Genomic DNA, 24,471 nt, shown 5'->3' on the forward strand with positions numbered 1-24,471 from the left:
CCGCTTTCAGGCAGCTACGAGACCACCTAATTTATGTTTTGAAAGTGAGAGAAGGAAAATAAAGACAGCCCTCTTTCTCTCTCTCCACCTCTTTTCTCTCGCACACACTCATGCTCAGAGAAAGAGGGAGAAAGAAAGGGGGAGGGAGTCAGTTCAAGCAGGGATAATTAGAGGAGTGGGTCACTGTTGGAAGATAACATCCGCGTTGAGAGAAGACGAAAAAAGAGGGAAACGAATCAAAGCTGCAACAATATGACAGGAGGGAGATAAGAGTCTCAATCGACCACCATCAGCGCTGACGTCCAGTGTTGGCAGATGCGAGCAGTTTCCTCCGGCTCCCAGCATCCAATTACAATGGACGAGCTCCGGCTGTGTGGACTCTAGAGCGCTGCCCAGCCAGGAGCGAGTGGGAAAAAGAGGAAACCAAGCGAAAGAGAGGAAGAGAAAAATGCTCTGGCTCATCCATCTGCACTGATTTGAAGTGGGATTCATCTCTCTTTTTTTAAAATTGTTTTGCCTTCGAAGTCGCCTGTGTCGTCCTGCTTCCAGAATCAAGTCCACGCACGCGGGGAAACGGTAGGAAGCTGTTGTGTGTGTTTGGGAAGAAGAAAGGGGACAGTGTGCGCGCGGGATAGTGACACAGTGCTTCTCAAATGTTGTGACTCTTGTTATGTTGGCTTTATTCAGGATTGTGTCCTCAAATTTATTTCAATTTCACCCAAATGTCGACTTGGTGAATTTCTTTTTTATTCCTACTGGAGTAAAGATATGTCTGCAGTTTACTTTGGTATATTGTGATGTGAGAGTGGAGCCAAAGAGACGAAGCGTGTTTCATAACATGGATTAAATCATACTGAAAGAATTCAAAGTGAAACGATATCCATGCTTTTGTGACCCTGAAGGCATCCGAACCTGAGAATCCCTGTCCCCCATTATCCAACAATAAGTGTAAATAATTAAGGGGTTAGGGGTACACAGACTGCATACATACACGAAACAGGTGAAAGGTGAGAAAAAAGTCTTTCCATATTAATATGAAATGAGAGGATAAATATTAAAACACCTCTCATTATAATGTAGAAAACACAAAAACAGCAGAAACTACAGACCCCAAATGTGCCCTGTAGCCCATCCTCTTTGTGTTATTGTTCCACAATGGTTATAAATATTTTATAGATCTGAGTCTGAGTGTGTGTGTGTGTGTGTGTGTGTGTGTGTGTGTGTATACCTGTGTAAGGTGCACTTAAGCAGTCCAGTCTTTCAATTCAAAATATTTAGTTCTTGGTGGCTCTATCAGAGATGCACAAATTTAATTTGTGTGTGACAGAGGTGTCACAGTTTAGGGTGATGTTGTATTAACCTGAATAATATGAGATGTGCTTCTAATTTAGAACCCTAATGCAGCGCTCACATATCTGGGATGAGGATATATCGGGAACCAAGTTCCATTGAAATAAGTCCAGTAAAACACCATCCCTATATGAGCAATATGAAACATCTAATTTAGTTTATTATTCTATGACAGAGTCAGAGGAGGCAAAACACAGCATCACAGAAGGGTCAGTTAATGGCAAAGGTGTTGAATTGAACTGCATCACACTGTATATTTACATTTATTTAGCAGGAGAGGGGGAGTATAATATGCATAGCCACAAATGACTGCAATAAGATGAATCAGTCTTCCTAAAGCAACAAAAATTAAACACAAAAATATTCATCGTTTAGAATTCATCTCAGGGCTGCTGCTTTTCCTGCATCTAGTTTGGCAAGCTGTCTAAAAAAAGCCGGCTGTGGAATCTGACTACCTAAAAGTCTCTGATCTGAACTGCTAATTCATGCTTTTGTGTTATTTTTAAATGCTCCTGTTTGTTTTCCTCTCATAACACACAATTCTGAAATGAACTTGAGTCTGGATGTGTCATAGATGTGGTCAGTAATGTAATGTCATACCAAGGTTTTCCCCATCATTTTGCAGTACTACAGACCCAAAACTGCTGTCCTGATCTCATAGTTTAGAGACAAACTATACCAATTTCCCCTGCAGAGCCTCTGTGTATTCAAATCACATGGGGGTTTTCAAGTGCTACTGTTGTGATAAAAAAATGGAGTATAATAAGATGAGTGCTGAGCACAGCATACACCCTGTAGGAATCTGGCAGCAATATTACAGGGACACTAAGGGAGACGCCAGGAGGAATTCAGTGTGATTAGATCACCATGAGCTTACTATCACATGCTATATGTCTCTACAAAGACACAGTCATGTTTTCTCACACTGGTTTCTTAAGACCTTAGGTTCTTCCCTAAAGCCTGAGTCCTAAACCACGTCTGGTTAATTGCTATTCTGCACAGGAAGCAGTGAAAGTCCAAACAGCGGGCCCCTGGATAGGACCTCGTTTGTTAAACTCTGAGGTCGAAATGTCGGTTTGTGTGGACAGATTCATACGGACAAGTTGACTGCTTATGCCTGCAGAGGTATTAAATTTTTCATTGGGTACTGTCTGCTAGACAATGAAGACTGAATCTCTCTTTCTGTGATAGTGTAGCCCCCAATTCTGCCCCTCATTGGGAGCGATGGGGCAGAGGGAAAGAATCAGCTAGGATAAGAAATGCATGAAAGACAAAACAGATTACTTTTACAGTTTCATTATTTCCTGTCCATATGCCCGACTTCACAGATAAGCACAACACAGGCGGAATGCCATGGTATTATTTGACACACATCTGGCATCCATCACTTGCAGTCAGCAGATGCTGTCACCTCCATGGCAACAAAGAAACATAATTTATGAGGATTCAATGGCTCCTTCTGCAGACACTACTGCACACCCAATATTACTGAAACGCAATATAGCCTGCATGATAAGCAATCATTTCCCAACCATTGCAAAGTATTCAATTCATTTTTCGGACACACATCCGCGCACTTTCTCTCACACATTTGCTGCTGCTTGAGCAATACTTGCAATTTCAACTGAGCTGCCATAAAAAAGGAGTAATATTTACAATTCAGATTCACCCGTCTGGAACATCAGGGGAAACACAATAATGTAACAGCTTAGAAGAAAATAGAATCACATACAAACTCAGTCATGTGGATACTTTTGTCAGAAAGAGAGGGAAAATATTAAAATGGAAGTCATTGTTCTGCTTCTCAATAGAGGAGGACGTGACTCGGCCTCATCCATCTTCCAACCCGTCTGATCTCATCCATCCATCACGGCGCGAAACAAAACTCCAGAGCAACTGTCAGATATGATGGCTGTGTGTCTCATTTTGCTCCTCTTATTACTACACCCCCCCCACTCCTACAGCTAGTTACACAGAAGAAGTGATGAACTGAAATGGGGTGCAACCAGACTGATGAAAATGAAACAAACGAAGTCTAAAGATCAAACCCCTCATTCTGCCCTGATCTAATCCACTGACTCATAAATCCAGCAGCCTGTCAAATGAAGCCACAGTGACAGAAATTGCTCTGATCAATTGCGTCAACCAACCTTGACAATTAGAATGGACGCTGAATGGACGCCGTGAATGTGTGAATGTGTGTGTGCATGCAAGGCGGGCAGGCGGACAACGAGAGACGAGAGAAAATTGTTATTTGAAAGTGGGCGACACAAGAAAACACACAGGAGTATGGTTCAGAGAGGTGGTGTTGACAAAGAGCGTCTTTTGAAACGTGAAGAGCAGGAAACACTAATAGTTATTTTCAAAGGGTGAAACAGTTAATGAAACTGCTGCTGTGTTTGTTTGTGAGAGTAACCGCCTGAGTACAAGAGAGGCACACCACACCATGGTGGATTTCTTCTTTCCTCTATCTTATTAAAGAAAGGAAGCATAGTTTTTACATTTCACAGACTGCACTTTTTGTTTCCATCCCTATCTGATCAGCAGCTGGATAAAGAGTGGAAAGGGAGCACAGATAGTGAGGCTCTTCTAAAGGAAATAAAATCCACCAAAAACTCCTCTCCACAGAGTCTCCACCAGGTTGCTTGGAAACCACACGTACACAACAAGACTCCAGAAAGTCTCTGAGTCTGAATTGAAACTCCTCATAAAACGTTAACTTACAGTTAGTGCCTCTGAAATCACTTATAATGCTTGACAAACTCGTTTTGTTTGCTGGAGCTGTATTCTCTGCTGTGTGAATAAACAGCATGGATCCTCTCAGACACACTGCGACACTCAGTTAGTGGATCAAGTCTCCTCCTGTGTAATGGAAACAGTGTCTGCTTGTACCCAGCACAACCACTACAATGTCTGCACTAACAATTATATGACCAGCTGATGATTTAATTACTGTTTTCAAAGCTAAGATACAGTTTTGAAATGACATGATCAAGTCAAGGTTGAATGATGATGTGGTGGTAAGAGAATGTTCCTGGTTGAAATCTCTTTCTGTGTTGAGATTGTATGTTCTTCTCCTGTATAGATGGGCTGTCTCACAGCATCATGCATGCATCAGGTTGAATGGTGACTATAAAGTGCTAGTGGGTGTGTGAATGTGAATGGTTGTCCGTCTCTACATGTTAGCTCTGTGATTGGCGAGTGAATTGTACAAGGTCTACCCAACAACAGCTGGAACAGGCTCTCACGACCCAGAAAGGAAGTGGTAGTGGTAACAATAACAGTTGGCTTATAAACTCATAACCTGGCTGTGTTACTCGCTTGATTCATATTGGTTATTACAGAGCAATAATTCATAGCCACGATCTTTGATTTATTGTTGACCATGCAGCTAGGAAGGCACCATTGCACAGGATTATGGTTCTTTTATCACAGACTCTGGTGGACCAACTAAAATGGTAACAATGCGGTCTGGTGTATTAGACACTGGTTTCATCTTGGAAATCCCAGAAGACACAAGGGAAGTGGGAAGAAGTTAGTAGACATTTAAGACCCAGAAGTGATAGGCTTAAATGACTCAGACGATAATCAGGATGGTGTATGGATCAAGCGGCAACCTCCGGTCTAAGAATATGAGACAATGCGGGAGTGCTAAAATCTGCTGTTTCTGGAGTGTTTCCTTGAGGCTGGCTCCGGGAGTAGCAGAAGACACATACACACCAAGCCAAAAAAGCCATTTTGAAAGCAGAAATTAACTTATTTACAGCCTGGTTCAAAAAACGTCTCCTGTCTGAGTTGCTACTGTTACTATCAGCATCCACGGTACAGGGGGTGAATTTTTTTCTAATGCAGCTGTTCAGGGGATATTAAGATCGCGGGCTCCCCCAATAAGAGGCACAGCTGAGGGTCACGTGACGGACAGGCGCCCTACGGCTGTAGGCGAAGCCCTTGCCACTACCAGTATGGCCGCTATAGCCGATGTGCTTCATTTTCCGTTTCAGAAACAGACGGGCGACGTCGGCGAGACTACATCCATGTTTAATACAGTCTATGGTATGGATGTATTACAAACAAGTGAATTAAGTAAATAAATAAATAATGCCATGGGTGTTGAGAGGGAAGACAAAGAAACAATATTTGAGCCACAAGCAGTTGAAATGCTCAGTTAAATTTGAGTAATTGTATATAAACAGCCGGTAAGTAAACTAAAATCAATCAAAAATATGTTCTAATTTGACTATTTGATGCCAGCAGATTATTAAAGTGGGACCATTTTTTTTCAAACTACTTTTTTACCTGTAAAACATATTCTCCATAGATGATGATGTTGATTAAGGGGAATTTTTTTCCCTTTTTTTTTTTTTTTTTTTTTGAGGGGGTGGGGTTACTGTCTCTCTGGTACCTCTGTAGAAGCTTTACATAATTTCCTTCAGCTGCTGTCTCTTTAAGGCTCCCAAATCCACAAACCTCCTTCCCTCTGATTGGCCACCCCTCTGGAGGCCCATAAGGGGCGGAGCTATGTGCAGACCTTGGTGTTTTAGGTCAGCCCCCTCCAATATGCTTTGAATCAGTTTTGAGATCCTAATGCAATGACCTCATAATTTCAGCAAGTCTCTGAAAAGTCCTGTTTATTTTCAGAACAGACTATTTTGATCAAGTTACAGATTCAGGGATTTCTACAACGTGAATCTGTAGCGGTTTGAAAAATTTGCTTATGTGAGTATGAACATACAGCTCTGTTACTTTTATCCATGTTTAAAATATAGTAAAGCAGAAAATCCACTCTTTCAACTAATCTCAGTTTCGGCTTCAAGACTCAGAGCCTCTGGCCATGACTGGATTTAGTGACAAAGTTTTCTGGCTTTTGTCTGCAATTCAAGTAGTACTCCAAGAGGTATAAACACAGTTTCATTCTCACGCCTCATTTAGCTAGTTGGGCATTAAACAATGGCTGAAAAGAGCGTGATTACTGGAAATCCTTTTGGCTGAGTCAATAACACTGCAGGCTCAAAAATAAGCTCACCTTCAGAACCCGGGAATCATTATTGTTGAGAGGAGATGGCCAATAGGTTCCACACCATTAAATTGTACAATACTAATGTAGTTGCACTTTGTGCTTGTATACTGAATCATTTTCCAAACAATTGTATGTGTCACATTTTTTTATTAGATTACAGATCCTGGATTTACATTTTTTAGAGTACTAAATAGCATGTTAGCCAGCTATTCCCTGTTGTGCTGAACCAAAGCTACGCTAATTATTAGCCATATTTTTGTATGTGAAGGTAATCCAATCAAATCCAACCCAACTTCTTTTATAGAGTACATTTAAAAACAGAGCTGATCAAATTGCTTTACAGTAGTGACATAGCAAGAGCAAGGCAAACAATACACAAAAATGAAATAAAATAAAAGAATAAACAGAAGTATTTGAGGGATGTGTTGATTGTAACTATCTGGGCAAGGACATCTCGCCAAATTCTGAACAATTCCCCTAATCATTAGTTATCATAGACCTTTAAGACTTTTTATCCTATTTATTTATTTATTTGTAGAGGACAATAAGGATTGACAAATAACACTGTGCGCATCATGTGATTCTGCTGTTTTGTCAGATTGGCGGTTCTGTTGTAGAGTTATGCTGCTGCCGTTTCACAGCAAACAATTACTACATTCAGTTAAAGTATAGTCATTAAATGCCCGCCCTTTTGAGTCATCCCCTTTACCAAAGTGCTTATTCAATTCACTTATACACTGACTATCATCAACACGATGTGAATTGTACTGTTGTGATACTTTTTGGATTAGAAAAGTCAATGATACAAATCTTCAAGCCCATAAAAGTAACAGAAGAAACCTGGTACAGAGAGCCTGCTGGCCCTCTCCAAACGATGAATGTGATGCAGTCAGAAGAAATCTTGGATATACCCTTAATTTTGTTGGATCTAAGAAGTCTCAAGTAAATTATTTATTTAACAGCTTATTAACCATTGATAGATCCATTAGTTACTGTATGTTAACAATTCATAAGGCTGTCTCTTTTAGAAGATGTGCCCAGAAATTACGCAAATGTTCCTCCTCACATTACACATAAATAAAGACATCATGTAACAGCTGTATTAAAACCATCACTGTGCAGGGCATGGCGTTCAATGCTGCACTGCAGATTAAGAGTGAAATTTACTCTCTCACCAATAAGTGATACCTCGTCCAAGTTTTGCTCATGTCTTCTTTGTTTCTCTTTCCCTTCAACATCCTCTTTGCTCTGCTCTTCCTCTGTATCATGATGCCACGAGTGAAAGCACTGAGATAAGACCTATAATGGGAGGTGTTTGCCTTCAGGGCTTTTTGCCAGAAAGCCGTGCCTTTACTTCTCCCAGGAGATTGCACACACTCACCCCAAGTTACAAGGTGCAAGAACTGGCTGCAGCTACGGTGTGAAGATGAATGAGGCACCACTCCTCCCATTAGAAGTCAGTGTACCAACAAAATTAATATGGAGCAGTTATTTTGGGAGAAGTGTTGAATAATGATGCTTTAAAGTGAAATAATATGCAGATTGTCAGAGAAGCAGTTAGAGGAAATGAGACTTTGACTATGTGCTTGTGTTTTTTGTCACTTATTGCATTCAGATAATGTAACAGGCTAGCTGCAGTTTTATAAACTGTCATCTTTTATGAAGGGCCTCCCATTAGAAAGCACTAAACCTGTTTTGTTCTATATTAAGTTTCATCCGTTTAATGTTCCTCTCTCTAAAATCAATATATCATTGCATTATAGTTCAGTTGTTTTGAAGTCATGCATTTTTTACACAGCTTTGGCAATCTTGCCTCTGCTTAGTCATGCAGATTTAGTTCTGGATTTAAGACAAAAGAAAGCACAGAGAGAAGAAAAAACAGAAAGTCACAAAGCTGGAACAGTTGAAAATCTTCTTTTAAGCCTCAAGCAATAACGATGTGACGTAACAATCACTCCACTGGGGTATCAAGAGTCTAAGAGTAAATTTTGTGTGAAAATGGATATCGATTATACAGTCGTATAGTTGCCATTGTGCTCGACTTCTCCATTGCAAATCAACGAACCCTGAATGCCAACACAATACTTGTTGAATCAATAGACAGTGTATGTTTATTTTTCTGTGTCATCCTGTTTGGGGCTGAAGGAAAAGTACTGCTGCTCACTGTGCATGAAGGATGAGAGGGTTTCTGGGACCGCAGCAGGCAGCTCAGCATTCAAAGTCTTCAAACACAGCAGCTTGGTCAGTAGCCGTATGCTCTCAAATATAACGCTGAAGGCGGGCCCCAGGTATAATTCTGGCCCCTTCATGTGACTCATTGTTTTGCACTAAGCAACAATCTGCAACAATCTGCTGTAGGATGCAGGATGGATGAGGAAAGCAAAGGTGGAAGGTTCAAAGTAACATGCTTTTACTTAATGGGATACTTGGGTTGTCTTGAAGTGGGGCCGTATGAGATATGTGTTATTACTAGCTGTATTAACCACGAGGGATGGCGGTCAGCTCGGCCCCTTTGTTCAGAAACCAGCAGGGGAGCTGACACAGAGGCAAAGCCATCAACCACAACAGGAGACGGTACTTTACCAGGTGATTTATCCAACACTTATGTCAGTGTAAGTGTGCACTATGTGGAACATTTTCAGTGCTTTATGTCACCATCAGAAAGCCTATCTGAGCTGAGGTGACTATCCAAACTATCCCTTTCACCTGGCCTTTTTCCAAATATGTGCAACAGCAAGTATGCAGAACTTCTTTGTTAAAGCTGCTTTTTTTTCAACCTTTTATTGCCCCCTACCTTTGCAATTTTTTAATAACATCCTCCTTAACCAGCAACTCAGTGCTGACTTCTTTATGTCTTGAGAAAGAAACATAATAAATGTATATGTTTGGCTTGTTTGTTATCACAGCACTACTGTGCAATGACCGACCAAAATGTTTTACCAAAGCCAGTCCTTTCAGTCTCAGAATGTCATGATTAGCTACAGAATGTTTTGTTTATGTGTTTATTGGTTGATTTGGGGGCTTTTAAAGCCTTTCTAGAAAATATAGGACAGGGGTTAAAGTCAGTAAACCAAAGTGAGAGTTTTGGGAATGATGTGGTGGATTTGAACCAGGGTTGTCAGCTTCAGCTTGAGTCTTCATGCATGGTGCACACTAGGCAAAACCAGTGCCAGCTCAAGATTGGTTGCAGAATGACACACGTCATCTTGATTTGTTTTAAAAATTTGACCCAAAACTTGTTACTTACCACCACTCAAACTGCATTATTTATGGAGTCTCATTGGACATGAAAATAAATAATTTCTGTCCACATGAACCGTGCTGATGTCAGAGTGGTACCTGCCTCATCATATTTTAAAACCAAGAGGCTACTGACCAACCTGCTGTAAATGATGGGCTAGGTTTGAGAATCTGGTGACCAGATGTAGAGTCTGTGAAGTATCTTTGTGCTGGGTAGTGGGTTGCTTTGAGCCTGCGTGCAAGTCATATCAACAGCCTTAGAGCCTCACTGCTGGCCAGCTTACATTACCACCAACAGGCCCCACATCTGAGACAGACCTGTCACAGCAGTTTATCATGTGAACTCTTAAAAAGCAAAGATTTATCGAGTTTGTCCGAGCACAGGGAGACCGAGTGAGGGTTTTAGACAAAATGCTCCGCTGGGAGAAGAAGCAGAGTGCTGCTGCTGCACAGAGGGTGATTCTGCCTGAGGTAGCCTGGCAGCAAGCTACACACACATGCACACACATGCACACACATGCACACACATACTCTGATACACATACAGACACACACAACATGCTCTCTCATTTATTTTGTTTCTCTCAACACAGACATTTACAAATGTCCCCCTCTGCTTCTTCCCCACATCTGCTTTATTGTGAAAATCAATGTCTGCAGAGCTCAGCTGGACAAAGTAGTGGTGGAAAAATAAAGAAATCAATGCAGCCTTATTAACTGGGCAGAGCTTCCTTTAGCACTGACACAAAAGTATGCGAGAGTGTGAGAGCGTGTTCTTGGCTGCCAGTTGGTGTTGGACTGGTGTCTGTGAACGATGATGGCTGCTGGGTGTAGGAAGGATGTGGGAGTGCCTGAGCATGTGTGTGTGTGTGTGAGAGAGAGAGAGAGGATAATAGTGTGTATATCCCTGTATGTTGGAGGGAAGTGTTTGTGGACAAGTGCTACTTTGTAAGCGTGCTCTGCATGTTCATGAGCTATGTGTGTGTGTGGGTGTGTGTCTTTGTCTGCATGCTTGAAGACTATCACTCAAAGTCAGTGTGTTACTCTTGGGTTACAACCACAGTCCTCTCCCTTTTGCCTTGGCCGCAGTCTATTTGTGGGCGAAAGGATGCTCAGAGACAAATGATTTAGCACCTGCCTGTCAGTCAGCGCAGAGGGCGAGAGATGAGGAAATAAAGAGGTCAGAGATTGGTAGGGGAAGGGAAAATGATTGAGACTTCAGACTTAAGGAGGAGAAAAAGTTCAAGTCAGAGTTGAACCGAAAAGGAAGCGTGATTTCGCTCTTGGTCATCACATCACTCATATTCCTGTGAGCAATTTCCCTAGCAAGCTGACAGCTCCTATTTCTGTTGAGTTGTTTGCCTAACACCGGCTCACATGAACTGTGGCTGGCCTTGGGGCGCAGACCTTCCCTCATAGCAAGAGTTTCCATAACAACAGATGAGGCCGACCTGCACCGGTGGCAGCACGGGGATGTGAACTTTGCTTCTGCCTGCAGCATTCTGGCTGTGTGCTGCACCTTCCGTCACCTCAACACCTACCCTGCTCTGAAAGGAGAAAAAAAGGAGAGAGAACCACCACATCAGCGTGTGGTGATTTTTTTTTTCTCTATGCTGCGACTGTTTGGCCAAGCAAGCTGTGATTGTTCAGCAGGAGGATGATTTGTTTGAGGCGTGAAAACAAAGCGCTATGTCAAGAATAAAGAGGCAATTGTAATTTCAGAAACTCTCAAATAAACAAACTCCCGGCTGCTGTGGACTCCAGTGCGGAATAATGTTTGCAGAGCCGCAGCTTGCAGCGTGCGGATGCATGTGAGGAGGTAGACGCTGATCCTGAATGCTGAACAGGCATTGTGTGATGTGCACTTTATTAGATTTGTTGACTGACATATGCCCTGGCAGGTCTGCAGCCACTCTCCTTTAACACTCTGTCTATGCACACAGCATTAGGCGCTAATCAGCCTATTTACACATTTATACACAGTCCATACAGATAGGAAGCTGACCTCGTTTTTCAAAACAGAACAAAGCAGCCCTCCTCTATGAAAACGTTGTCAGCGCCGAGAGCGGCTTAGCTAACGAGCATCTGATTGTGCAGATTACGCATGTCCCACAGAGGATTACTGAGACTGAAATGAACAAATTGACCTCTTACTTTTGAAATCCCACATCAGCATGACAAAAGATGAGAGTGAGGGTAAACTGAATCTAAAACAGCAGACACTGCACACACTGTACAAAACCTCATAGCTGGCATTATTATTTAAAGAAACCTTTCCCTGAATGTTGTTTTATTTCAGTCTTTGCTGTTTTCTCTGTTTGCACAACCTGAAAACTCCACGGGTTTTCTTTGTCTCTACATCTCATCAGCCTTGTTCTAACACAGAAAGTGTGGCGCGCTTCCCCGCTCAGGCTTTTAAAGGAATGGTAGCTCTGAAATGAGCAACGAAATGCATCAGCTTTTTTCCCCTCTACCTGGCAGGGTGTCATTTGCATAGATGTGACTCCAACAACAAATACGAGCGTGCATCCTGTTCTGTGTGTATTCTTAGCAGAGGGCAAGCGAGCGCCTTCCTCTCTGACACTTTCCAAGCAAGTCAAAGCTATTTAAAAGTCATCTCACTGCGGGAAGTAACAAAAGCTCAATGACAGACCAAGGCCTTATTCAAAATTCAATTTTTGTGCTTTCTCTCGCCGACAATAGAAACACATAATTTCTCTCCACGCTTATTTGGTGCTCTCTACAGAGGAAATGGCATGCTTTGTTAATAAGCGTCTCTGTTTTTGCAGAGAGAAGACGCTGAGCAGCTTATGTAGGTCACATTGTATTAATCTAACAGGCTATCCCCTGTAATGTGCCCTAAATCAAACATGCCATATTAAAACCCAGTTCATTGCTCATTTGCTTCATAATGCGGCGTGTCTGAACTAGGAGTGACTTCTCAGCCTCTGAAATAGCAATCCTAGTGCTCTTGCATTTCAGTTTTAAATTACTGCTCGGGATTATAGCGGTACAAATGAGAAACGCTTGATATCAATCTGACTGAACAGTTCAAACGGCCTGCGCGCTGAATATTTATCAGTCACAGTTTATTTCAGGCACAGGACCCTTTCATCACTTAGCTCTAATGAGATCTTTGTGCATTCTAGTAATTAATAACAAGATGATTCAAAATCATTGAGAGTGAGATGTTAATCCTCACAATTATCTCTCTGGGTGATTCTGCAATCTTAAGCAAACTCAAAATTTTCACAAGATAGACAAGCTTAATGGGATCTAGAGCCACGGCTGGGCTGCACATGAATGTTTTATATCAATGTGAGACTTTGGAGCAGATCAATGTCATGTCTGCTTCTTTGCTGGATGAAGATTCTGTACAAGAGCCGGGCAGCTCAGCGGAGCACAATAAATCTACCTGCTGTCAGCGGAGCAGAATGACAAGCTCAGTGTGACATTTCAACATGTATTATATCTCCAGGCCCGCAGTATCTCCATGCGATCTGCCGCTGATGAACTGTTGTGAACGCCGCTGGCCGACGTGATATTGGACTGCAGGTCTAAGGCCGCTTAGATGTGAACAGCAGAGCGAAACAATAAATCCCTTCCAGGCTGTATAGGAATAAAACAGGCCATGGGTGAGCTGCTCACTGATGGGTTTATATCAGCGACAGATATCTCTAAAAGGTGCAGTAAACAGCTGATACTGATGTTTCTGGTTAGATGACTGGAGCTTGCAGCCACTTAGGATTTGCATAGAGGAGGTAAATATGGTTTCTCATAAAGTAGGGGTCAGAACACATCCTTGCCACACACTAACACACGTGTTTGTGTTTCATAGACAGCAAAGCAGACTAGAAGACAGGCAGAGTGTGAGTGTTTGCGCATACATTAAAAGACAAGAGAGAGGTCCTTGAGGCAACCTGCACATCTTCTATCACATCTTTAATTAATTGAAGCCTATAATAGAAGCTGTTGCAATTTCACTGAATAGACGTGGCTGAATGGAAAACAGGCATGGATGAGAAGATAGTTTTGTGTTGCCATGTTTTTTTTTTTTTATCAGTTCTCCCTTGTCATTTCACAGTCAGCAGCTTATACAACATATCTGCAGTCTTAGCTTTTAGGGATGAAATTACTGTGAGCTGAAAGGGTTTGTTGTTACTGAGTGGAGTGAGAAACAGAGCTGGAAAAAGAACGACTACTTCTGCTGCTCTCCAGCAGGAGCACAAGTACTTTTGACCCTTTGACAGAAGGATTCAGGTAAAATTAAAGTATCGATTCAGCTTCCTTACTGGAGAAAAGAAGAATAAGTGCAGCCTCTAAAATTTGCTCTGAAGAGGAAGTAAAGGAAAAGTAGCCAACTGGGGTTCATCTCCTCTGGCTGTTTGCATAGTTAAATACAATATGATACCCTATTACCCTATAACGTATAGTCATGTCTTTTCATAGAGTCAGGATAATTAATTGTGAACAGGTGATTATGCAAATTAAAACTGTTTGTTACCTGCTTTTTATGTCCTTTTATTACTTAATTACCACATTAACACTTAACAATGCTGACACAAAACTGATTAAATCATCTTTTTTTTTAAAGTTTATTAGTTTAAAGTCTTTTTATGGCTAAAATAATCTTTCCAACTACATAGTTTCCTGTCAGCCTCCTTGCAGAATGACTCAATAAGCCATTTGAAATATCGGTCAAGTTTGCCTGCTTTTTTGTTGTAGTTCACGATAAGATTAACATTCCCATTAAAGGTCACACCAAACAAGGTGAGCTGGACTTCTGCAGGAATACTTATGTTGACAAAGTTGATACCTCGTACGACATGTATGAAGCACCTTTTTACGATTGTTGCTTTAGGTCTCTGTGATGACTTTCCAATTGATCTTGAACAAGTCTCACCTCCCTATATGCCCGATCATAATCCAGGACATAGGCGATTTCTAAATGCTATTTACAGTGTCCATGTTTGGAACCAAGTCTCTATGACAAAACCACACCAGCTGACAAAGTTTAGCAGTGTGATGAGAGATCTGTGTTTTTCAATGCTGAAAACGACTTCTTGGATTCATTAGATTCATAGTGATGGTGGACACTGAAACTGAACTATCAAAAAGAAAAAGGATGTCAGAGCAGAGAAAAAAAGCAGAACAGGAGAGTGATAGAGCACATGCTAAAACACATGTTAAGCTATTTGTGATAATGTTCATTTCAACCCTCATGCAGAAGTTATACTGCAGTGGTCTATCAATAAAATGAAGAGTGAGATTATGTTTGCTCTGCTTGGACATGACTAGGATTCACAAACGTTACATGTTACACTCACAGCCCGGTGTCTTAGAGCACCGGGCTGTGAATAGCTCTAAATATATAGCCTGGTATTAACAACAGTTAAACAAACTGAGTTTACAAAGTTTGATTCATGTTATATTTCAAACAATAGTGCTACATAACTACTAATAAATACATTACCGCATCGCTTTGTATCCTGGGAAAGTTTGTCATAAACAAAAAAAAAAAAAGAAAAAAAGAAAAAAAAAAGAGAGAAAAAAAGAATGTGCCTAAAAGATCTGCTTCATTCATTTGCTATAAAACAAATGCATGCCTTGGTAAGAGTCATGTCCTCACGACAGTGGGTGCTAGGGGTCATGGGAAATGGAGTCCTTATTCAAAAAACAAAAAACAAAACATTAGCTTTTGCAGATAGTCTTGGATGGTATATGGACCAGTACTTATATAGCGCCCTTCTAGTCTCTCAGACCACTCAAATAACTTAACTCTGGTAGTCTTCATTCACCTAAACACACAACATTCACACACTGATGGTGGATTTTCCTATTGGAAACCATCAGTTCTATCTAATCCATTCACACTCATCCACCACTGACCAACAGTGGGAGCTATTTGGGGTTCAGTGTCTTGCTCAAGGACACTTCGGCATGTGACTGCAGGAGCTAGAATGGAACCCCCGACCTTCCAATTGAGAGGCGACTACTCTAGTACTGAGCCACAGCCACCCCCTGTCTTCACAACCCTTTCAAGACTGTTTTGAAATAATTGTCAAATTAAAGATGCTCTCACCAGCACTGCAGCTGTTTCCTGGATTGCTGAACAATCTTGCTCTACACTTCCTTATCAGAGATAGCTGGGACTGCTGTAAGACCAGACTGAGATGAACACTAATCTACTGGGCAACAATGTCCACCTGATTATACTGCTAACAGAAAATAACAATTTTGCCACAGTGTCAACAGGCAGACGTGAAAGGTGCTGGAGGAGGTGCTCATCCATTAATTTGATTGAAAGTGTTAGGTTGTCCCTGGTCTCATCAAGAAGTAGACATAGTTGTAGTGGGATTTAGACCAATCAGAATCAAGTATTCAGTGCATCTTGAAACATTTGCTGATTAAAGGAGTTTGCCTGGTTATAAGTTTTAACGTCCACTCTCTGTCATCTTCACTAGGTCATCCATCTGTTCCTCATGCAGAGTAATGACAGGCAGTAATGGCAGGGGCCATATTGGATACTATTTTAAACAGGCTGTAAATAGGTTTTTAATGCTGTAGAAGTCTGTTTTTTATGTTTTTTTTTGGCTAGAAGTGTACATAGTTTCCAGTTTCTGCAGCTAGCCTTAAGCAAATTCTTGATGAACAGCAACTTTTAGCACATCCGTATCAGCTTCATTTTTCTAAACCGGATGTTGCCCCTCCTGCTGAGTTGTGTGAGTAACAGTAACAAAGGATATGCATAATGATTTTACAGCCACAATAAGGAGGTCTTTTCATAAACTTCACAAGCATAAAATGCAGATCCATGTGTAATGTGGTGAAAGTAGAAAGATGTTCAAACACATGGCGACTTCAGTTGCCTAAGTACAGAAACCCAAATAAAAGTCTGTTTGAAGTAGCTTTTACTGTATTCTGACTTGGGTGACTTATTCATTTATTTTTTCTACATTTACCCATTTCAACACAAGTTAAAAGAACAAAGCATTTCGTGTCCAGCATCTTTCTACTGGTCTTTTTTTCTTTTCCAGGTCACAAAGGAATGGATGCATTAATTTAGTCTGTTTCATAACCACTTTAAAACACTTCTCAGTACATTTAATAAGAGGAACTATACATTAGTACTCTTTGATCACCATTTCTGCCAATCGATGCTAACTTTTCTCTTTTTTCCACACTTCCCCCAGCTTTTGTCCCTGGCAGTCGACTGTCAAACCACCATGGTCCTCATGTGGTTCTCCAGACTCGTCCTAATCATCTTGGCCTGCAGCCCTCGCCTGTATCTCGGATGCCCCTCCGGCTGTCGCTGCTACAGCCTCACAGTGGAGTGTGGATCTCTGGGGATCAAAGAAATCCCACAGGGTGTCCCATCAGCCACAGAGGTCAGTTGGCCAATTGACCATGAGTTAGCGCACTAGCTGCCAGTGCATTACGGCTGACCTGCCCATCCTGCATCACTGCTTTCGTACCATTCGCCTCCCTCTCTGATCCATTCTTATTACCCTGGAATGATTGTGGTTAATCAATTCACCATGGCCCTCTTTGATGTAAGCCTGAGGGAGGGGCTGCGCTGCTGGCTGTGTAATTATTCATTCTTGCTCAGAAAGTGACTCTCACACACCCTCTGATCATCTGTCGAGAAGATGTTTAACATTACACCGTCTTTTCCTCTCGGGTTCAGGCCCCCCAACATTGCTGCAGCTCATGAATATTAATGAAAAGCATGTCCGGGATAAATTGTTCCATTAACCTCAATCAGCAGGTCTATCTCGTCGATCATACTTTACCTCATGGCCCGTGTTTTTCTCTTTCAAAACATTGCTCGTGAATGCGCATTAGCAATCAAGCAAAGAGCCATGCATTATGGATCAAACAGTTGCTTTCGTGTAGCTGCAATCACTCAGACAGTTGTTGTTTGAAGATGTTTGCTGACAGGGTCTGTGATTTCTGCTGCATTTGGCAAAAGAACTGAACCGAGCAAAGGGTAAAATGCAGAGCAACCCACATATTCAGAGTCATAATTAGAATTATCTTGCACTAGCGTATTGCACATTGTGTTTGCTCACACATTAACATAGTGTGTATTCAAAGATCTGCACAGCCCCAGGGTGCAGAGAGGTCTAAAGTTGGCTCTGATGTTAATGAATCCCTTGCATGGATGGTAAGTTTTTCAACAAAGTCTTGATTATAGTGGTGTAGTAAAGACAAACTAAACCAGTCCAAGCAATGGCCAAACCCAGTGTTAATGATGCAACACATTGTTCACGAATATCCATATCTGCCTTTTTTTTAAAATTTCTTTTGGACTCTGCAATAAAGGCTAGCGATTACAGATATTCTTCTTCTTTAGCCGCATCTTTCTTTGTCTTCCCTCTGTTTTATGCATAGTGACAACCAGTGTCAGTAATTGCTGTCACCATTTAACGATTAGTTGCATGGTATTTTATTTTTTTCATAAATAAGTGTTCAAACTGGTATCAACACAAGATATCAACAGTCCTACTCACAGCTCTTGAAAATGTATGATTTTAAAGAGAGCTACACGTGTGAACGCAAGTGACAGAGATTTTCACCCCAACTTCATGAAGTATTTTCTGCCACCTGCCTTGCAATATATCTGCATTAATTCACAGTTAGCTGGCAGAGGAACAAAGCGGGAAAATGTGACACTTCCTCTTTCCCGCTGCTATTTCCTCTTTTCCAAAATAAATCAACGGCAAGTGAAATAAGTTACTGTTAGCCAGGGATGCATGCGATTAAACCTGATCCAAGTATTAATTTCAAATTTGCTAGTCTTTAATATGAGACTGAGAACTATGTTTCCATAACCCCAGTTTTCTCTATTTTTGTAAAACAAAATGAAATAAAAATATACATAAGCTGACTGCATTATTATTTCATAAAGTGTAAAGGTGTGGAAAGTTAATCTCCAATACTAACAGGAATCAGAGTTTAGCTGTAAACCTCAGTAGTGGATAAGTGAGGAATTAAACTTGCACTTATTGAAAGTTTCCAACAGAGTTTTTGGTGAAACAAGTGAAATATCTCCAAACAGCTGGAAAACTGTAGTTTTCTTCCTTTGTGACATTTTAGCACTGTCATTACTTTATGGATTAAGATTTACATTAAAACGCAGTTCTAATGGAAAAATTTCAGGAAGTTGGTCAAAGGTAAAAAAAAAAAAAAAGGAAGACAAAGAAAGAGTCAGTTTTACTCACTTATAATTCAATTTATTTCTGTAATTTAGCCTCCTCCCAGATGTTGTGGCCTGGGGTCTGCAGCAGTCTGAACTTGCAGTGGTTTATCGCCTTTGTAGAAGTTTCTCCCAACCTCAGGCTTCTCCTGGTGACAGCTGTCACTCAAGGTTTAGAAAAGAAAAAAAAGAAATCAATGTTCAGAGGTCATTTGGGTGCGCTTGAGTTAAAGATGACCAACCATTAGAGGATCAGTGCCTCACTTGGTTTCTGGCATCAAAGTGTCGTAGGTTGAACTGTGCAAGAAGAACTCGAGTTCAGGACTCTGCACAAACGTTCTCAACGTATGTGCTTTGAGTCAGAGTCAGACTCAAACACAGGCAGTGCATTTTTAGGTACTCTCCATTGTTTTAACCGTGCTTGCAAAGGCCTGTCTACCTTTGGGTTGTTAAATTTACTGGTAAGGTCTTGATGCATGCTCTGTGAAACCGCATGTTTTTCCAGCTTGCCTTTTCTGTCACATTTCAAGCGCCACAACTAAGATGTATGCACAACCTGTCATAGCGTTGGCCTCTGTTGCCTTGCCAACCATCATACAGTAAGCACTACACCATGGCTTTCACAGAGTGCTTTTGATAACATCCTGCTTTGCAAGACTTCATGCCCCTCCATCCTTTGTACAACAGGGTAGACTTCCTTCTCCAAGGAAACAAGCTTCTTTTGAAATTTACATGAGCAGAGCTTCAGAAACTTTGAGGGGAACATAAATGAGAGAGACATGAAAATAAAAGTAGGCTGTTCCAGTTTGAGGATTAATTGTCATTAAAGGGAATAATTAAACAGTTTTAGTACTTTCTTTAATTTAAAAATATAGCCAATAGTTGCATTTGACACAAGACATTCCTCACCCAAATGATGATAAAATGCAGGCAGTGCACTTTCTTCCCAATATCCCTGAAGTTATGGTCTTAACTGACCTTGAGATACAGTCCTATTATTCAGAAACAAGACAAGCCGGAGTAAATTTAATTTGAATGTAGGTTGAACATTAAAAAAGTGGCCTTAAGGCAGATAACTCTCAGTACTCTCAGCACAGCCTTAGGCCTTGATCATATTCTTCTTCAACCCCCTGCTCTGTGTCTCAGATGCAGTCCGTCTGTGATCACTTCATTCTTATTTGCTTTATATCCCCAAAAGACCATCTTCCTCCAGGACAACGCTGTGGTGCAGATCCGTCTTCAGGACCTGACTCGACTGGGAAGCCTCCATTACCTCTACCTCCAGAATAATAGCATCTCAGCTCTGGAGCCCGGAGCATTCCTGAGCCAGGGGCAGCTACTGGAGCTGGCCCTGAACGGCAATCTGATCCACCTGGTCACAGCAGACATGTTTCGGGGTCTGGAGCACCTCAGGATTCTTTACCTTGCTGGGAACCAGATCACCAGAGTGCAGGACTTCACCTTCAGGGGACTGCAGGTTGGTGCTGATGATGACTGGGTGGGTGGGTGAGCAACACTGATACATTCTCGTTTTATTTTAAGTGCTCAAAAAACTACCTATAATCCCTTTTACATTAAGGGTAAAAAGCTTAGCCCTCAGCAAAGCTACTTCTGTTTTAAATCAGATCCTTTCATGGATTATACAATATGACGTGTGCAACTGTAAATCCAATTCACAGCAACATGTCTGACTAATCCCTACCATACAGTAATACAGCACAGGCTGAGTCAGGTGGAATTAAGTCATCCTGTCTTTAGATTTGACATCATTTTCCTCCTCCTGTAGCTTTCACGTTTCACATTTCCCCTCTTCTGCTTTTCGTCTTTTTTTTTTCCTGCTTGCAGCGTCTGCAAGAACTCCACCTGCAGGAGAACAGCATCGAGCTGCTGGCAGAGAAATCTCTGTCAGGTTTATCTTCCCTGGCTCTGCTGGACCTGAGCAGAAATCACCTCCGTACCCTGGGGGCCTCATCCCTCAAACCACTTGTGAGCCTGCAGGTCCTCCGTGTCACAGGTAAGCAGCAAAGACAGAGACCGCCAGTATGTGGAAACTGACGTAATACTTTTTAATTTTGGTCATTGAATCTACAAAAAACTTCCGTACCACAGCTATGGAGAGCCTATGCTTCCCAAAAATTACAACAGGCACATCAGACAGACTCGTATAAATGAAATTATGTGCCCTTAAACGTATTTTGCATATCAAAAGGTTTCAACCAACCAAAAACCTTTTATGAGACAGAAAATCCCTCAAAGACACAATTAAAAACACACACACAAAAAAACAATTGGAGAAACAGATGCTAAAAATGGTGTGAGTCCTACAGTGTGTTCTGAAAGGGCTTAAATACAGTTTGAATTATACTAAGTGAGGTAAATTTGTTTACTATGCATTTTTTTTTTTAGCTCTTTAAAGCTTACACCCCAAGCACATGCTCTTCAAAAGCAATCAGTTTGCTCAGACTCATAAGACTTTAGATAAAAAGCAGGAGGTGATCTCAGACCCAGCTGCGTTTATGAGATTTACCTGTATTCCTTGTCTTCTTCCCCTCCAGAGAACCCATGGCGCTGTGATTGTGCTCTCGGCTGGCTGAGAACTTGGATCAGAGAAGACGGACAGCGTCTTCTGAGTTCCGCTGAGCAACGTCGGCTGATGTGCTCTGAACCCCCTCGTCTGTCCCATCTCAGCCTGGTGGAAGTCGCTCCAAACAGCTTGGTCTGCATCCCCCCTGTGGTGCAGCTGGAGCCCAGCCACCTGACGGTGCGATTGGGGGAAAGCCTTCGAGTCTCTTGCCAGGCCTCGGGTTATCCTCAGCCTCAGGTCACCTGGAAGAAAGCCTCCTATGGCAAGCCTCAGTTGTCACCTCGAGGTCTGGTTCAAGAGCTGGGGCCAAATGGTGAACTCTTCAGGCCTGGACCTGGAGGAGTGGTGACAGCTCTGCCCAGCGGTGGAGGGAAGAAGGTCAGAGGTGTGGGAGGAATCCAGGGTCCTGTGCGTGGGACAGAGGAAGGTGGAGAGAGGGATAGCTTTGATCCAGATATGGGCAGTGGCATGCTCTTCCTCAGTAATGTCACAGTGGCGCATGCTGGGCGCTACGAGTGTGAAGCTTGGAACCCTGGAGGTGTCGCCAAAGTGACTTTTCATCTGGCTGTCAACATGTCCTCTTCTTACTCATCTCAGTTCTGGCCTCGTTTAAACACCCACTCCTTTGTTTCCTCCTCATCCAACTCCTTTTATCAGCCAGAGGTTCTGGATGTTAGCCAGGAGCCGCTCTATGAACAGGACAGCATGGACTTCAGTGCTCTCGGACCAGCCACACAGACAGCCATTGCTGTTGGCATCTCACTGCTCGCACTCACCGCGGTTCTCCTCTTGATCATGATCTATACCCGTCACCAGCAGATCCGTAAAGAAGAGGGCGGCTCCTTCTGTACCAGTAAAGAAGAAAGCATCCTCTACGTCAACGACTACTCTGATGGACCCACCACTTTTGCACAGCTGGAGGAGTACCGCGACGACCACGGCCATGAGATGTATGTGCTGAACAGAACCAAACCTGTGCTGAGCTCCACGTCCTCCAGGTGTCCCATGATGAGTGGGTTCGTCCAGCAGAAAGGTATGAAGGAGGCTCTCCTGGAACATGAAATGGTGCAGACACTGACCAGATCAGCAGGGATGGGGCTGCGCAGAAACCCAGCAGATGGTGGAGAAGGACCTCTTACGACAGATCCAGAGGAGCTCTTCCTCAGTCAGAGCCTCCTCTTTGGATCACAGGTTGCCTATGAGATCCATTGCTAAGAGGGTGTCACTCCACTCTGACAGAAAAACATCTAATTATGGACTATTTTAAGGACATAAATGGAAGTCAACTGACCTGAAGCATCACATTAGGAAGGCGTTAGTGAGGGGTTACTTGGGGAAACCTTGATCACGTCAGCTTCTCAGTGATCTGTGTCTGATTGTTGAGAATTACATCCATGTGAATCAGAGAAGAAACAGCGGTTCGTACCTTTTTGTATCTGAGTCAACCCTTTAAAGACAAAGACAAGAGGCTAACATGATGGATGGTTAGGCTGAAACTGTGCAGCTCATAGAGATGACTTACAACATGGATTCAGACAGAGGTTCATATTTTGTACTGATTCCTCCTCTTCTGTTTCGTTTTAGGTGTTTTGTCCGTGTTTCGTGCTATATAATAAAGCTAAATTCCACTGTCAGGTACAGTTGTTTTGTGGACCCTGTTGCAGATCCCATTAGAGATAGACCTTAAACAAATCCTCTCATTGAAACTGCATTGTCATTACCTTTGTGTGTGTGTGTGTGAGTGGGTGAGCGTGTGTGGGTGGATTTAATTAAAGAGATTAGTTTTAAACGCAGCTACATGTCTTTTTTTTTCATACCATTGCTTGGATTCCTCGATATTGACTTTTCATATTTTTCTACTTATTTGTTGCAACAATAGAAAAAGAGATCATTGAATCATTGGTGAAATTAATTTTACATGCGTCTGTAACTTCTAATGTGAATGTTGTACACTTTAACTTTGGTTTCTTCATAATAAAATATATTTTAAAAAGGTGTGTGTGTTTTTTTTTCTTTCAAGTACATCATGTTACTTTAACCAAAAGGTTTGGGTTGTTGTATTGGTCCAGTATTGATCAGTACAGTTTGGTACGAGTCGGATCAGTAAAGCCTGATTCTGTTGGCGTTTCCACAGCCAACTGTGCCATTATTGGTAGGTGTGGTGTAAGCTGGATGCCAATAGCCGTGTTAGCTACGTAATAGCATGACAGTAAGCAGCGCAATGCAGTGTACCCACAGACTGTAAAAAAAATGGACGTCCTGTTGCTCGGCTCGAAGTGAGGTCGCCTCAAAAACAGCTCCCCCTGGTGGCTGGCTGCAATATAGGCTAAAAACCTCGGCTATACAGCCATTCCAGATGGGCTGTGGTCAAACTTTAAAAAATTGACATTCCTTGTAGACATTTCTTTTCTCCGATTGCTGTGGTGATTTCAAGATATATTTTGGCTGCCTTGTATTCAAGTCCTCTTTTTTTCTGGAAAGTTTCGTTTTCAGTCGTTATACGAGGTGTAGAACGAGGCTTTACGTAATGTTTAATGATGAATGACAGGTGCTGTTCTCGTGTATTTTTTTGGGGGGGGGTTGTAAAATATTTTGGGAGGTAGAGTCAAGAAGTGATTAAACTCTCGAAAGAAAAAAAAAAAAATATTCTTGTCACTCGGCACCACTCAGATTCTCACAGAATCCCTCATTGTCTCTTCTGCGCAGACTCTGGCTGCACAACTGCTATAATGGCTGCGCCTGTGACGGAGGAATGTAGCTTCAAAACCGTACAATGGTAAATGGCAGAGCCACGTTGGCCACTTTATATACAGTCTATGAGTGTACCCTGCTAATAAATCCAATGAAGAAGAGAAAATAACACAGTAATAAAAGTACAAAGGTAGTAATGATGGATGGGCTGTTAAACAAAGAACAATGAAAGAAATCCATATTTGTATAGCCGGAGAAAGTTGTGAAAAAAACAAAGTTATCTTCACAAAGTTGACTGGAGAGTTATATGGCAGGGTAATGTATTGCACTTTATTACTGCTGTTGCACAGGAAGTGACGATTCTTTGGACCAAAGGAAATGCCACAAAAT

The 24,471-nt window shown here is 41.9% G+C and overlaps 1 protein-coding gene across 1 annotated transcript; it reads left to right on the forward strand.

Annotated features, from left to right (window-relative positions):
- Positions 1-23,383, forward strand: lrrc24 (leucine rich repeat containing 24). The gene is made up of 5 exons (XM_074687784.1): positions 1-576; positions 16,801-16,995; positions 20,005-20,283; positions 20,652-20,820; positions 21,362-23,383. Exons 2-5 carry the CDS (start codon positions 16,834-16,836, stop codon positions 22,603-22,605), a joined length of 1,854 nt encoding a protein of 617 aa, XP_074543885.1. The 5' UTR covers positions 1-576; positions 16,801-16,833; the 3' UTR covers positions 22,606-23,383.
- The last annotated feature ends 1,088 nt before the right edge of the window (positions 23,384-24,471 follow it).

Source organism: Halichoeres trimaculatus, unplaced genomic scaffold (assembly GCF_033239565.1).
Source record: "Halichoeres trimaculatus isolate MK-OKI-2021-1 unplaced genomic scaffold, fHalTri1.1 fHalTri1_scaffold_15, whole genome shotgun sequence".
Taxonomy (NCBI): domain Eukaryota; kingdom Metazoa; phylum Chordata; class Actinopteri; order Labriformes; family Labridae; genus Halichoeres; species Halichoeres trimaculatus.